This window comes from Drosophila pseudoobscura, chromosome 3, assembly GCF_009870125.1.
Source record: "Drosophila pseudoobscura strain MV-25-SWS-2005 chromosome 3, UCI_Dpse_MV25, whole genome shotgun sequence".
Classification (NCBI taxonomy): domain Eukaryota; kingdom Metazoa; phylum Arthropoda; class Insecta; order Diptera; family Drosophilidae; genus Drosophila; species Drosophila pseudoobscura.
Genome location: NC_046680.1, coordinates 20,026,954 through 20,039,950, shown reverse-complemented (window position 1 = coordinate 20,039,950; position 12,997 = coordinate 20,026,954). Strand labels below are relative to the sequence as shown.

General features: G+C 47.7%; 3 protein-coding genes across 26 annotated transcripts; 1 reads left to right on the top strand and 2 right to left on the bottom strand.

The window, feature by feature from the left end:
* Positions 1–689: 689 nt before the first annotated feature.
* On the bottom strand, positions 690–9,734 carry cg (zinc finger transcription protein combgap). 22 transcript variants are annotated; one of them, XM_015185098.2, is made up of 13 exons: positions 9,195–9,734; positions 8,912–9,025; positions 7,083–7,219; positions 6,875–6,954; positions 6,125–6,433; positions 5,470–5,666; positions 5,198–5,303; positions 4,792–5,116; positions 4,550–4,714; positions 4,342–4,489; positions 4,136–4,287; positions 3,471–4,071; positions 690–2,148 (listed from the first exon to the last, which is right to left on the bottom strand). In XM_015185098.2, exons 3-13 carry the CDS (start codon positions 7,217–7,219, stop codon positions 1,963–1,965), a joined length of 2,406 nt encoding a protein of 801 aa, XP_015040584.1. In that variant the 5' UTR covers positions 8,912–9,025; positions 9,195–9,734; the 3' UTR covers positions 690–1,962. The 22 variants fall into 22 exon arrangements, with proteins under 22 accessions (XP_015040584.1, XP_015040574.1, XP_015040581.1 ...); XM_015185088.2 differs by having other exon boundaries at positions 8,912–9,734; XM_015185095.2 differs by having other exon boundaries at positions 4,136–4,272; positions 8,912–9,734.
* A 256-nt stretch (positions 9,735–9,990) lies between these two features.
* Positions 9,991–10,627, top strand: mRpS16 (mitochondrial ribosomal protein S16). The gene is made up of 2 exons (XM_001361722.4): positions 9,991–10,229; positions 10,296–10,627. Exons 1-2 carry the CDS (start codon positions 10,113–10,115, stop codon positions 10,584–10,586), a joined length of 408 nt encoding a protein of 135 aa, XP_001361759.2. The 5' UTR covers positions 9,991–10,112; the 3' UTR covers positions 10,587–10,627.
* Positions 10,628–10,701: 74 nt separating this feature from the next.
* Positions 10,702–12,997, bottom strand: ReepB (Receptor expression enhancing protein B). 3 transcript variants are annotated; one of them, XM_001361721.5, is made up of 4 exons: positions 12,761–12,997; positions 11,114–11,346; positions 10,958–11,057; positions 10,702–10,897 (listed from the first exon to the last, which is right to left on the bottom strand). In XM_001361721.5, the coding sequence occupies exons 1-4, from the start codon at positions 12,909–12,911 to the stop codon at positions 10,836–10,838; spliced, it is 546 nt and encodes a 181-aa protein (XP_001361758.3). In that variant the 5' UTR covers positions 12,912–12,997; the 3' UTR covers positions 10,702–10,835. The 3 variants fall into 3 exon arrangements, with proteins under 3 accessions (XP_001361758.3, XP_015040571.2, XP_015040570.2); XM_015185085.2 differs by lacking the exon at positions 12,761–12,997 and adding an exon at positions 12,016–12,269; XM_015185084.2 differs by lacking the exon at positions 12,761–12,997 and adding an exon at positions 11,418–11,499.

Genomic DNA, 12,997 nt, shown 5'->3' with positions numbered 1-12,997 from the left:
GTCGCTCAAAAAATTATAAACAATTAAAAGTACTCGATGATCAATGAATTGTAATGACTACGGGTCGCCGCGTCGGTGGTGGCGCATGTTGAACGTTTCCGACGTGCCCGGGCCTATCCGGAGACAACCACCCATATACGAAGTGCAAAAACGCCTCACCAAAATCATTAGCCAAAACATTGTGCTTACACAAGTACCCGTACGGGTATTCCAAGCATTTCGTTTTTATCTTATCAAACTCGAATTTTCGAATGGAATTTGCATAGGAGGGACTTTGCAGCAGTACTACCGAAATTATTCGATGGATTTGCGGTCGAGAAATGGCACGGGAATTGACTCACAGGCAAAGTGGCAAATGTTCGCGTTCGCTTGTTTAATCAGCAAATATATTTATAGATTATTCATTCATACGACTAAACAGAATACATATATATATGACACAAAGAAAGTTCCTTCGACAATACAGCACTTGCCGAATGCTTTAAGACTCATTCAGATCACATTGTTCCACAGTGCCATAAGCAGCCGAAAAGAACTGTTTTGCGGCGCTAGTCTTATCTACATATAGGTAGAACACTGTCCGATCGTTGCTTTATACGAAATTTTAGATAAGAAATAGCCTCTACATATGCAGGTACATACTATATAGTCCAGCGAAAAAGATCAGAGTCCCTTGACAAACACGAAAGTCACACATTTTCTTTGTTTATTATTATTCATACTTTCTGTTTGTATTTCTTTAAGGCTTACATATTAAAATATATGCTTAGTGTAGGTTCATTAATTATTGTTTCATTTATCAGATTGCGATAATTACCAATTACTCGTACTCCTGCCTACACCCACCCCAACCATCACCCACGCACTCTCCGGTCTTAAAGTAGACTTTTTACAGTGTGATATTCGTCGCCGAACGGGCATGTGGGGCATGTGGGATCTGATCTGATCTCGGGATCAGGGAGGGGAAGGTCAGTGAATGCAAGTAGCTGCTTGTTTATGCTGATTATTTTCTGAGTTTCTCCTTGATACGCTGGTGTCGTCATCTTCTCCCTAAGTATGTGTGTGTGTGTGGTAAATATTGTATCCTACGGTTTCTTAAGTCTAAAGATTTGCTTTATATGCCTGCTGCGGTTCGTGTTAGATATAGTATCTGTTAGCTAGTTACTGTGCCAGGCACCTACTGCACTTCACACTCCATCTCGGACCTGTTCTGTTCTTCGGGTCGTTGCTTCTGTGGTCTATTTTTTGTATGTACAATCGCTCGAGTCTCGGCAGGAATGCCCACGCTCCACTCTCTCGACGCTCCTCACCCACTCCACTGAACTCCCACTGGAGCCGGTTACGTATTCTTCAAGTGCAACGCCTGCTAGTGTCTACAACTATCCGTAGTGGTCTAAGTATATTTTTGTTTCTGTTTATATGTATACATTTTACACCTAGCATATATGTTAGTCCTATATATGGTTGTATATTTGTTAGTAAAAGTCGGGTAATGCATTAAACCATCGAACGTAATTCTTTAAAACTCGCAACGCAATCAGGTTGATGTTTTAGATGCGACCAACGCATCGCAAAATTAACAGATACACTACGCGTACGTCTATATATATGTCGAATATATATATATATGTATGTATATATATATATATGTCTGTGTATATGTATATGTAAAAGGGTTTTACATAGGTCTATGTAAGTGGTAGGTAGGTAGTATATGCATGTGTGTAACGCTTACTTATCCGATTATCCGATTACTTATCCGCTAGCCTAAGAACTAACTAAAACATTACAGTTACGGGAATCGCCGCGTGCGCCAAAGTTGAGGACACTTCTGGGAGGGATGTGCGTGTCTGTCTCTGTGTCCATGTCCATGTCCATGTCTGTGTCCGTGTCCATGTTCGTATCCGTGCGTGTGTCCTAGTCATCTACATTTATTTACATTCCACATCGAGGTGCTCTCGGCTACTCCACATCCATGCCTGCCTGCTGCTGTTGCTGTGCTGTGGCCTGATCCTCTGGCAGCACACTGCGGCAGATCTCGTACTTGATGACCTTGCCGTGTATGTGGCCATCGGGCAGGATCTGCACCTGCACCGGTTGCTGTCCAGACGCTGACGCTGCCACGGCCGCCTCCTGTTGTTGCTGCTCCTGCAAAAGTGGGGAAGGGCAAACTTTTAGCTAAAGCCTGGGACAAACTCTGGGCCAAGACTAGGTATGCAGCAAAGTAATATGTATAAACTAAACTAAAGCTTACGCTCAGGCAAGAGGTGGAGTAATCGAGTTGCAGGGGAAAATACTTAGAACAGAGAAAGCATAAAAAATAGACAGATGAGAGGAAGACAAGACAGATGCAGGCAGGTCAATAATATATCTTACTTAGGACTACATTTGCATACCAGACAAACAGAGCAGCATTTACAACAAATAACGAAAGAGATTACCAGAGATATAGACACTTAACGATTAGCGATAATTTGGATAGTTCATACACACCTAAACGCGCAACCTGAAGCCACTGAACGGATTTTGATTTCGATTGGGATTTTATTCAGCGTAGAATTATAGAGTTATGGGTTTATTTTGATTTATAGTCTACCAGGCGTCGAGGCGTCAAGGAGGGGAGGCACACGCAGCACACACACACACACAGGCACAGTCACACTCGGCCACAGACCCGACTGATGTCCCCCAAAGGATCGAGCGGCGCCGCCTGGTTTGAGGTGCAGGTGCAGGTGCAGATGCGGTTTTTGCATATGGATGTCGTTCGAGAGTTGGTTTATTTTTTTGATTAATTGGCTTAATTTTCAGTTTTGTGGCAATTCTGTTTCTTTCTGTATCTGTTTCTGTTTTGTTATCTTTTTTTCTGTTTCGTTTAGTTCTTAGTAAGAAGTAGTCGGTACAACAAGCTGCAAAGTATTGGAGAAGGATATGCGATTATGTTTCAGATTCGATTTCATTGGTAGAGTGATATATGGTGGAGTATGTGGAATAGATGGCCAGATGATTAGGTAAATAGACGGATGATGGATAGATGCAGACGCAGACGCAGAACACAAGAACATTGCTTAAAGTAACCTAAGGGACTTGACATCCACAGATCTAGATTTGGTGGAAGAGGATTACGGAGTCACACTGAGAGCATAGCCTGAGAGTAGTCTGCTGACCGACCGAAACGCCCATTCTTAGTGATTTCTTGGTCAAAATATGCCAATCAGGATCGTTTATTGTGGATTTGTTAACATTGCTTATGTGCTGAATAATGTACAATCGGGTTAGGGCTGTCTAACTTACTCCCAATAGAATTACGTGGACTTAAGGCTAACTAAGTAGTTTAATGAAAGCATTTTATCGAAGCGGAACGATCGAAAGAACAGAGACATAGTGTCGGGGGTCTGGATATCTGTTTGTTTTTTTTTTCTATCTGGATTCTCAGAAGGAGAGGCACTTGTCAGATCTGGACTCTAGCATACCTGTTGCTGTGATATGGCTGGCTTCGTCTCCAAGTGCTGGCGCTGGTGCAGCATTAGATGGTTCTTCTGGAAGAAGGCCTTTCCGCACTCGCAGACGTGAGTGCGCACCGTACAGCCGCCGTTCGGGTGGCGGCGGTTGTGCTGCATGAGGCCGTGTTTGGCGGCGAATCCCTTGCCACAGCTGGCGCAGAAATGCGACTTGGGCTTATTGGCCGGCACCACATTGACCACGTGCTGTTGCTGCTGCTGCTGTTGTTGTTGCTGGGCAACATGTTGCATGTGCTGTTGCTGATGAACGGGCATCGTTGGCACGGCAGTGACTACGGCCTGCGGATGGGTCGAGTTGGCGGCCTGCACCAGCGTAGTCTGCGACATAACCTGGCCGGTGGACGATATGATCTGCACGGGCACTGGGTTCTGGCCCACCAAATTCGGATTGGCTGTCACCACAGTGCCCGGGTTCAGGCTGGCCGTACTCAAGAAGTGACCCGGCAGCGCTGCTGTCAAGGCGCACAAATCGGTCATCAGACTCTTATCGCCGGTGTGCAGTCGCAAATGCAGAGCCAAGGCCTCGCGGCTGTTGAAGGCGCTGCCGCACTCGCTTCAGGGAGAATAAACCAAAATATTAGGCCTTTATTTCAGTGAAAGATTCGATGAAAACTTACCGGCAAACGAACTGCGGACGCGCCACACCATTGGCATCCGTGGTGGAGACCGTTAGAAGCGTAGAGTTGCCCGGGTTACTCACGACGGTGATCGTCTGCGGATGCTGTCCCGGATGGTGGTGGGGCTGTTGCAGCTGCTTGAAATCGATAAACTTGGATAAGTTGGTCCCTGCCGAAGATCATGGTGAAATCGATTGTCTATATACCTGTTGGTTGGCAATGATGGTGGCACTGCTCGTGTTGGGATTGACGCCATTGTGCGCTGCCCGCACGTGCTGGTGCAGCTCAGCCTTGGTGAGGAATCCCTCGCCGCAGCTGACGCAGGGATGCGCCTGCTCGCCGGTGTGTACACGTCTGAGACATGAAACATTAATTAGGGGCTCATCCATTAGCCGAGACTAATTTCGAACTCACCTCATGTGGGAAACTAGCGTTCGCTTCTGTAAAAACTCTTTTCCGCAAACGGTGCAGGAGTGGGGAATCTTGCCGTGTATGCGTCCGTGATTCACCAACTGGAACTTGCGTGGAAACGAGGCACCGCACTCAGCGCAAACAAATGGATTCAATGAACCATGGAAGCTGTCAAAAGGTAAAGAGAGACGGAGCCGGTTTAGATCGGATCAGACACGACTCCCGAAGGGGCAAGCAAGACTCACCGCGAGTGCATAATAAGATGGTTTTCCTGGGCAAAGCTCTCACCGCATTCCTCGCAGACGTATGGACGTTCGCCGGCGTGGAATTTGCTGTGCGTGACCAGGTGCCGCTTGAGTGGGAAGGCACGTCCGCACTCCTGGCACACGAAGGGTCGTTCTCGGCTGTGGACGCGCGAGTGCGTCAACAGATGATGCTTAAGGGTGAAGCTCTTCTTGCACTCCTGGCACTGGTAGGGTCGGTCGGTTGAATGCAGCAGTAGATGCGTGTTCAGACAGTGTTTGTGCGCAAAGCTCTTGCCGCAATGGGAACAGATATGGGGTCGCTCACCTGTCGAGGGGGAAAGGAAAGCATACGTAGTGGTTAGACCCGCTCGCTGGATAGGGGTAGAGGGATAGGAACAAGAACAACCACCTGTGTGCACGCGTGCGTGTGTTGTCAAATGATGCTTGAGCAGAAAGGACTTGCCGCACTCGTCACAACTGTACGGGCGTTCCTTCTTGATGGTGGCGTCCGTCTAGAACGGGGAGAGAAAGGCGTGTTGCAGATGGATTACTTTTCTTGGCAGACTCTTGGCGTTCTCCAGGAGGCGAGTCCTGAGTCCCGTGGAATTGAATTTGGCATGTGTTTCGATTGGGATCGAGTGGGATGTGGTATATGTATGGTGGATATTGTTGGCTTACTTCGCTGAAATGCATTGATTCCTGTAGTTCGGTCTTTGGGGACAACTCTAATGTGCCTGGCTCCAACTTTAAGTTGGGTGCGTCGCCCTGCGAGTCCTCGTTCTCTTCGAGTCCTTGTATTACTTTCTGGACTTGAACTGAAATACCAGGAAGTATGTCACCTAAGAGTGTTGTTGCGCCGCCAACGGAACAGAAACCAAATGGAATTCAAGAGGAAGAGACAAAAATACAAAAGAGAAGAAACAAACGAAAATCAAAGTACGAACCAAACGAAAGCGAACTTAAATCAAATTACAAATCAAAAACAATAAATGCAATAGCAAATTAAATCAAATATTTGTACGTAAAATAACGTAATGCAACCGGAATATGGGGATAAAGCAACCAGAACCGAGAATATGCCAATGCCGGGTGCGGATACTGCGGGATTTTACATCAATCGGGTGGTGGTAGTGGTTGTGGTAGTGGTGGCAGTGGTGCTAGTGGCGGCAGTGATGTGCATCGCACAAGTACAGGGAGTACGAGGATCGGTATCGGTATTGGTATTGGTATTGGTGTGGGAAAGTGGATCAGTGGGTTCAGTAGGAGGAACAGTTTGGAGGAGCAGGAGCGGGAGGATTTGGGTAATCAACAATCACAGATTTGAGATGCTTACTTGGTGTCGCGCCAGACGCCGAGCTATGATGATGCGATCCGTCGGCAGCGGTGATTGTGTGCGTCTGATGGTGGCCGGCAGCGATGGCGCGCTTAATCAGGATCTCGTTGCACTCCTCTTGGGTGAGGTGCAGCGCCCCAATTGACCCAAAGTGCGACTTTGCAGCCGCGGAGCCCGCCGTCAGCACCGTCTGTCCGGTCTTAGCATCGACAATACTACCGTTGGTCAATGTGTGGTGGTGGGCAACCGAGGGATCCCCGGCAGCCGCGGCTGCTGCTGCTGCGGCAGTTGCCTGATCAACCAGGAGATCTGTGTTGTAGATGTGTTCGTTCAGACCGCGCCCGCCGCCCACCAAGAGATGAGGTGTAATGTGGTGCCATGAGGTGTGTGTAGTGTAGTGTGCAATCAGTTAGGTGATGGATGATGATGTAGTGCGGATAGGGGGTGATGTGGGGTGGTGGTGGTGCAATAGCAATTACAAGTAACACGCACACACACAGACACAAGCACAGCGCAGCGAACATAGACAGTGGTGGGGTTAGGTGGGAGATGATGGGTTCGGGGGGTTCGGTTACGGGTTGGTTCAAGAGCGAGCGAGATCGAGCGAGAATAAAAAAAACGGGAGTAGAGAGAAAACAATCGATTAACAAAAACCCCAAATAGATGGATAATCACAACAGCAACGCGTGCAACACGGATAGATGCATCGATGACGGCTGCACCGATGCATATATCGATACGACCACTTACAGTTCTTGTCCAGGCTCAGCACCTGCTGCTGCGAATCCTGTTTCTTGACTACCGACGAGCCTCCCCCAGTGGTTATTACTCTGTAAATGGAACGAAATAGATAGAGAAGAGGAAGAGTGGGAGCAAACGGAGAAGAATGCTTAGTTGGTTGCTTTCTCTTTTGGGTGGCTGCTTGAATGATTATTCTGTTGATAGATTCTGAACGCACCTCTGTGTACCGGGCGGAAACGAAGGATCGTTCACAACGTACATGCGACGCACAACATTCCCCTTATTGCCGGTTAGAGCACCTTTGACATCCTTTTGTACGGCCAATGATCCATCCGTGGACAGCAGATAGGGCATCTGGAAAGGGTTTTTGTGGCTTGAGATTGCTTGATTGTAGATTGATAATGGATGGATGGGCGCGGTGTGTTCTTTCCATGCCTCCCACCAGTTATATATTGGTCTGTTAGTGTTTTATTGGATACTGTGGATCTGCGTCCCCAAGAACCGAACAAAGTACAGGAATGCAATTCTTCCAATGGGCCTAATGGGGGGGTGGGGCATTTTTTTTAGTCAAGACGGTGGAGTTAGGCTAGAGATTAGTACAGTTGCCACACGCTATGGTTAGTAGTAGTTGCTCTGGTTGCTGTTCTTGTTATAGCTGTTTGATGCTCATTCGTCTGGCTCTGATTGATAACCACGTCGCTACACCTGCGCAGGCAGGCAGCGGTGCGGCAACAGATGATAAAGAGGAGTGCGAGGCACGCAGGTAGAGGAGGGGAGGAGGTGGGTTGAAAGAGAGGTCGGCAAAATGCGCGCCTTTTTTCACTCTCTCTCTATCTCTCTCTTTTTCTCTCGCACAATTGGAACGCAAAAGTAATCAAAACACACGCGTGAAACAAAACGCACACCAGAACACGTCATTTCTGGCACTGGTGTTGGCTGCGCTGCACATACACACACATATTTATATGTACGCATACATACAATTGCGTGTGTATTTAGCGAGCGGCGAATTCGATGCTGACGCACACTAGAGAAGAAAACGGAACGGCCGAAGCCGAATTGCGGCGAATTGGTGTGGGGCGGGGAGGGATGGTTGCACTCCAGGGTTTACTTCTGGCCCAATGGACAATTGTGTAACTGAAAATTGTTGCTTACCAAATGAAACCAGAAAACGAACAAACAAAACAAAACAACAGAGAAACCATTCGAATAATTATAATATAAAAATAACTCAAGCGGTGGGGGTAGGGAGGGTTAACGATATATAATAATCAGAATCAAGGAAGTACAAATTATCGATTCAATCGATTGCTTTTGCCAGCCAGACTGCCACGAATGTTCGACCCCGCCAAACCCATTATTAATGGGAATTTTAATTATTATTAAGCGACGCTGCATTTCCCACTAGCCCTACTCTCTCTTCGTCCCTTTCTAGCATGTACAGGTGCGTGCTTTCTCTGGTTTTTTGCATACACAAATATATACGCACACGGCTTACAAATACCAAATTATGAATGTTTACGAATGAAATGGAAACGAATACGACTTGTATAAATGTATGGTAAAAGAATTCTAACACAGCGCCGATTTCCTCGCATGACAACGCAGTTACATAAAGCGTACGAGTATATGTATCTACGTGCGTATGTATATCTCTTGTCGTTTCTTTTTGTATTCCCGTATACATACACGCCGTCGCCGAAAGCAGCGAGTGTGAGTGAGCGAGTGTAGTGTATATATGCACGCTCGCTTGCCTGCAAGTATGTACGTATGCATGTATGGCTGTACGTAATGCCCGAGTATATGTGGCGCTTGCTTTCTTGTTGTTGGGAGCCCAACACGATTCGCTGTAGGAAAGCAACACTGTTACGTGGGCGATGGCATGGCTAGGGGGTGGTGGGTGGCTGCGACTGGTCGAATTGGCTATTTAGCTAGCAGCCTGCACTAGCAAAAGCACTCGATTATCGGCAGGGGCGGGGGTAGTAGCAACTACTGCAGCAACTAATTTACGTATAGATACAGGAGCTAGGAGCTAGAGCGACTTACCGATTCCCCACTGACGGTGTAGTTTATGTTGGGCGATATTTCCAGAACCGATTCGGCGGTGCGGCTGCCGTTGTCTGCGAAGCCCCAGGTGTAGCCGAAGGGCGGCTGTGGGTTCTGGGCGGCGCACATTGTAAATGGAGCAAGTGAGGCAGATAGAGAAGAGTGGGAAGTGATGGTATGGTGGAGGGAGGGAGGCGAAAGAGAAAAAAGCGCAAAATTTCCAAACGCAAATGTAATTGCACTTCTCTGTTGCTGGTATTATATGTGGTATTAAATCACGTACAAAATACTAGCCTCCTCTAGTAGTAGTAAGTGCAAACGGTAATGGTAATGGTGTTGGTATTGTGCAGAACAACACACAACAATTTAATTATTTTTCACTTGGGATCGCACTGCGACGAAAATTCGTCGTCGACGACGAGACGAGACGAGTACGGCGACGAACTATAGACCGAAAAGAAAGTCAAGTTGCTTTTGCTTTTGGGTTTGGGTTTGCTTCTGTGGCTGCGGGCGCCATTTTTTTCCGTTCTTGCGAACAAATTCACTTCGGTGGCGTGCCTTTCGGTCCAGGGCGCTAGGTCTCAGGCTGCGACTCGGTTCATTGATAAGGCGCACCGCACTTCTATGTGTGTGTTGGGTTGGTGTGTGGACGCGCCGTGTGCTGATGTGCAGTTTTTGCAATTAAATTTATAAACAAAATAACGCACACTTTTTTCCTCCAATATTATTTTCACAGACACAGACACACCACTGAGCATTCCTTAGTGTTCGTGCCTGTCGCCATCTTGCGTACGGTGCCAGGGCTGTATTATCGGACTTATCGGTAAAATATATTCGCGTGACCGTCAGTGACCCAGACCCATGATCGGAAATAGTATTCCTCGATTTTGATATTCGGTTGAATATTACCAGCTAGATAGAACTCTCAACCCTGAACACATAATTTTATCCGATTGATGAATCTGTTTTCTACAGGATTGGCTAATTTTATGGTATCCTTTTTATTGGATAGTTTATAGAAAAAGGTTTAAACCAAAGAGGATGAAGCATAAAAGAGAGGAAAAATCCCACCACTGCTGGGGCTGTCGATACTATCGATTGCTGCGCGCACAACTATCGCCCAGCCATCGCAATTACATCGCTGCAGCATAGCATAACCTTGCATTTGTTAAAAAGTTGAATTAAACATAAATAATTGAGGATGTCCCTGTCGCCGGCTAGTGGCATCGGCCGCTTCTACAAGCACTCGGCCAAGATCATCCGCTTCGTGCGTCTGGGCTGCACTAACCGGCCCTTCTACCACATTGTTGTCATGGAGGTATGGATATTATCCCAGGGATGTTGTAACAGTGGCGTTTAATAACAAGAACAATTGTGCCCACAGCGTCGCAAGAACCAGCACCAGCCTGTGATCGAGCAGGTCGGCTCCTACGATCCCCTGCCCAACGACTTCAACGAGCGCCTGGTGGCGCTAAACACGGAACGTATCCGCTTCTGGCTCGGCAAGGGAGCTCACATCTCCGACCCGGCTGCAGAGCTGCTGGGCGTCGCCGGACTGCTGCCCATCCATCCCCGCACCTACATGACTGCCTGGCGGAACCGTAGGAAGCTGGCCGAAGAGCAGGCGGAGGCAGCAGCAGCGGGCCAGGCGGAATCCGCTTCTGCGTCCGCATGAGCATTGTTAGATCAATAATAAAACCCTGTTTTCGATTTATGTATAACAAGCGAGATTTCTTCTTGGTTAACTACGTTAGCGACAGACAAAACTGGATGCCTCAACAACAAACGGATAGATTTAAAATTTATTGCAAAACGTAACCAATTCGACGTGACCAAACCCTAATTGCGTGCTGTCTAAAAAAATCCTTCGTGGAGGCGGGAGTACCAAATGCATGAAGAAGTGGCCGGCCGGCAGACCTTGTTCCTAATCATGCTTCAGCACATTGGTTGCTTTCTTCATGCCATCGTCAATCAGCTTGTCGACGGCTGCAATGGAGAGAAAAGACACATTAGGTTTGTTTAGGGAGAAGTGGATATTGTACTTACATTGGTGATGCTTCAGGAAGTAGGGTCGCACCAGTTTGTGGTAGATAATGGTGGAGCCGTTTTGCTCCGTGGGCAGCATGCACCAGATGAGGAAAGCACACTGAAACAGACGAGAAATTAGTTCAATCTTCAATACAATCCCATGCGATGGGTTACCTTCAGCAGCCAGTAGAAGGGTATGATGTGGGTCAGGACTCCCGAAAAGAACTCGATCACCGTGAAAATGCCGAAGGTGACCCAGTAGATTAGCCACTTGGTATCATCCTGCTTGGTGCTAGACTCAATCGCATGGATCGAGATGTAGGCCGGGTACAACACGCCAATAATGTTGCACAACAGCTGTGCCCCATAGCCGAAGATCAGATAGAGGACGCAGAAGGCGGCGGCACCTGGAAAAGTCGAAAAGAACACCAGTTAGAAAGTGGAAGGAGGGTTACAGGAAAGGGCCCAGGGTGTGTACCATAGCGTAGCAAGGCATTCTCTTTGAAAAGTTCGATCACTTTACTCTCAACGCTATCAACTGCCATGATCTCCGTCTCGATGGCCACTGTGTTGTGCCCATTGTGGCAAAAGGGCCCTTTGGCTGTCGCACAGCATCGCTCAGGGGCGGTTTGTGTAAGCACGGGTCTGTTGGGGCGGCTTCTAGCGATATTTTATCCATAGATGTTTCCCACGCTAAATCCAAATTTCTGAGGAATCCTTACAGTCCATTTCCGATGGACGGTGCCTTGCGGCCCTCCCTGATTTGGGGCCCTAATTGGTGTCCCCCGTTCCGCCCCAAGGCTGTGAGAGGCTAATTATAACCATTCAGCTGTTGTCACAAGTGTCATCTGCAGAATTCTGCACCTGATGCCTGACGGCGGCCCGATCCCGGTCAGTCTCGCCTTGCCAGCATAGAATAGCACAACGGACTCGCCGCGGATCGCTCTATCCACCGCATAATGATGTCATGCCCGACCGCCGATGAGTATTTCGCTAATTATATTTATGGGCGTTTTATTGTTCAGTTCAAAGGTGTTCGGAGATGGGTGCCAGCAGGGGGAACGGTAGGGACTCACCTGAGCCAATGTAGATAACGGGAAGCCGGACATTTCGTCGCACCGATTGGCGGTGTTTTATTTGCATAATATAATCCCAGAGCCACATCTGGGGCTTTCACGCACACAGAGGCACGCGCTCACCTGCCAGCCAGCGTTTTTACACGTGTGCAAAGCGCCACGAAGGCAGAGGAGAGCTGGTCCGGAGCGAAGTCGAAGCCGAGTCTGACCTTTTGCGCTGACGACAATCTGGAGATCCGATCGGTACAATGCTCCACACGGTAATCTACGATTGCTCAGCGGACGGATAAAACATACTCTCGATAGAGTAAACAAAGAAAAGCACAAACCAAAAAACTTTTCATGGAAGCTATCACTCACACACAAGCACTGCATACGTAAGCTGACACATGTCCACACATATTCATGTAGAGCTTCTACCTGATGTGCGTGCGAACTTGGCGATACTATACCCCAGAGATAGACCATTTAATTACGCTTAAACGGTGCAGCGGCAGTTGCCAAGCTGACGATAGTGATTAATCCCCAAATTAGGCACCTTCCCCTGCCCCGCTGCCTGCCACGGACTAAATGCCATGTCACAGCCCCTCGTCTACCGTGCTATATATAACAGGTTGCTATTTATACATTTCTTTATGAGAGAACTCTATTGCATCTTTTGGACTGGCGAAACCATTAAGTGCTTGGATGTCCTCCTAAGTAACTGGAGGCGATGACGTCGTCCACACCAGGATCTTCTACTCACCGAAAAATATGTTCACGCGGTCAACGCTAGTCCGCTCTTCCACGATATCCAGCACCTTGGCCCAGGGTTTGTTGGTGTCGTGCAGCGATCTGGTAATCGTCTGCTTGTACTGGCCAAACCACTGTTGCAATTGAGTATATTGTGCGGCCATTTTTACTAAATTCAATTCAAATATTAAAAAACTCCGTACTTAGTTAAAATTATGCCGACTTGTGTCGATAAACCGATGAAAAACTT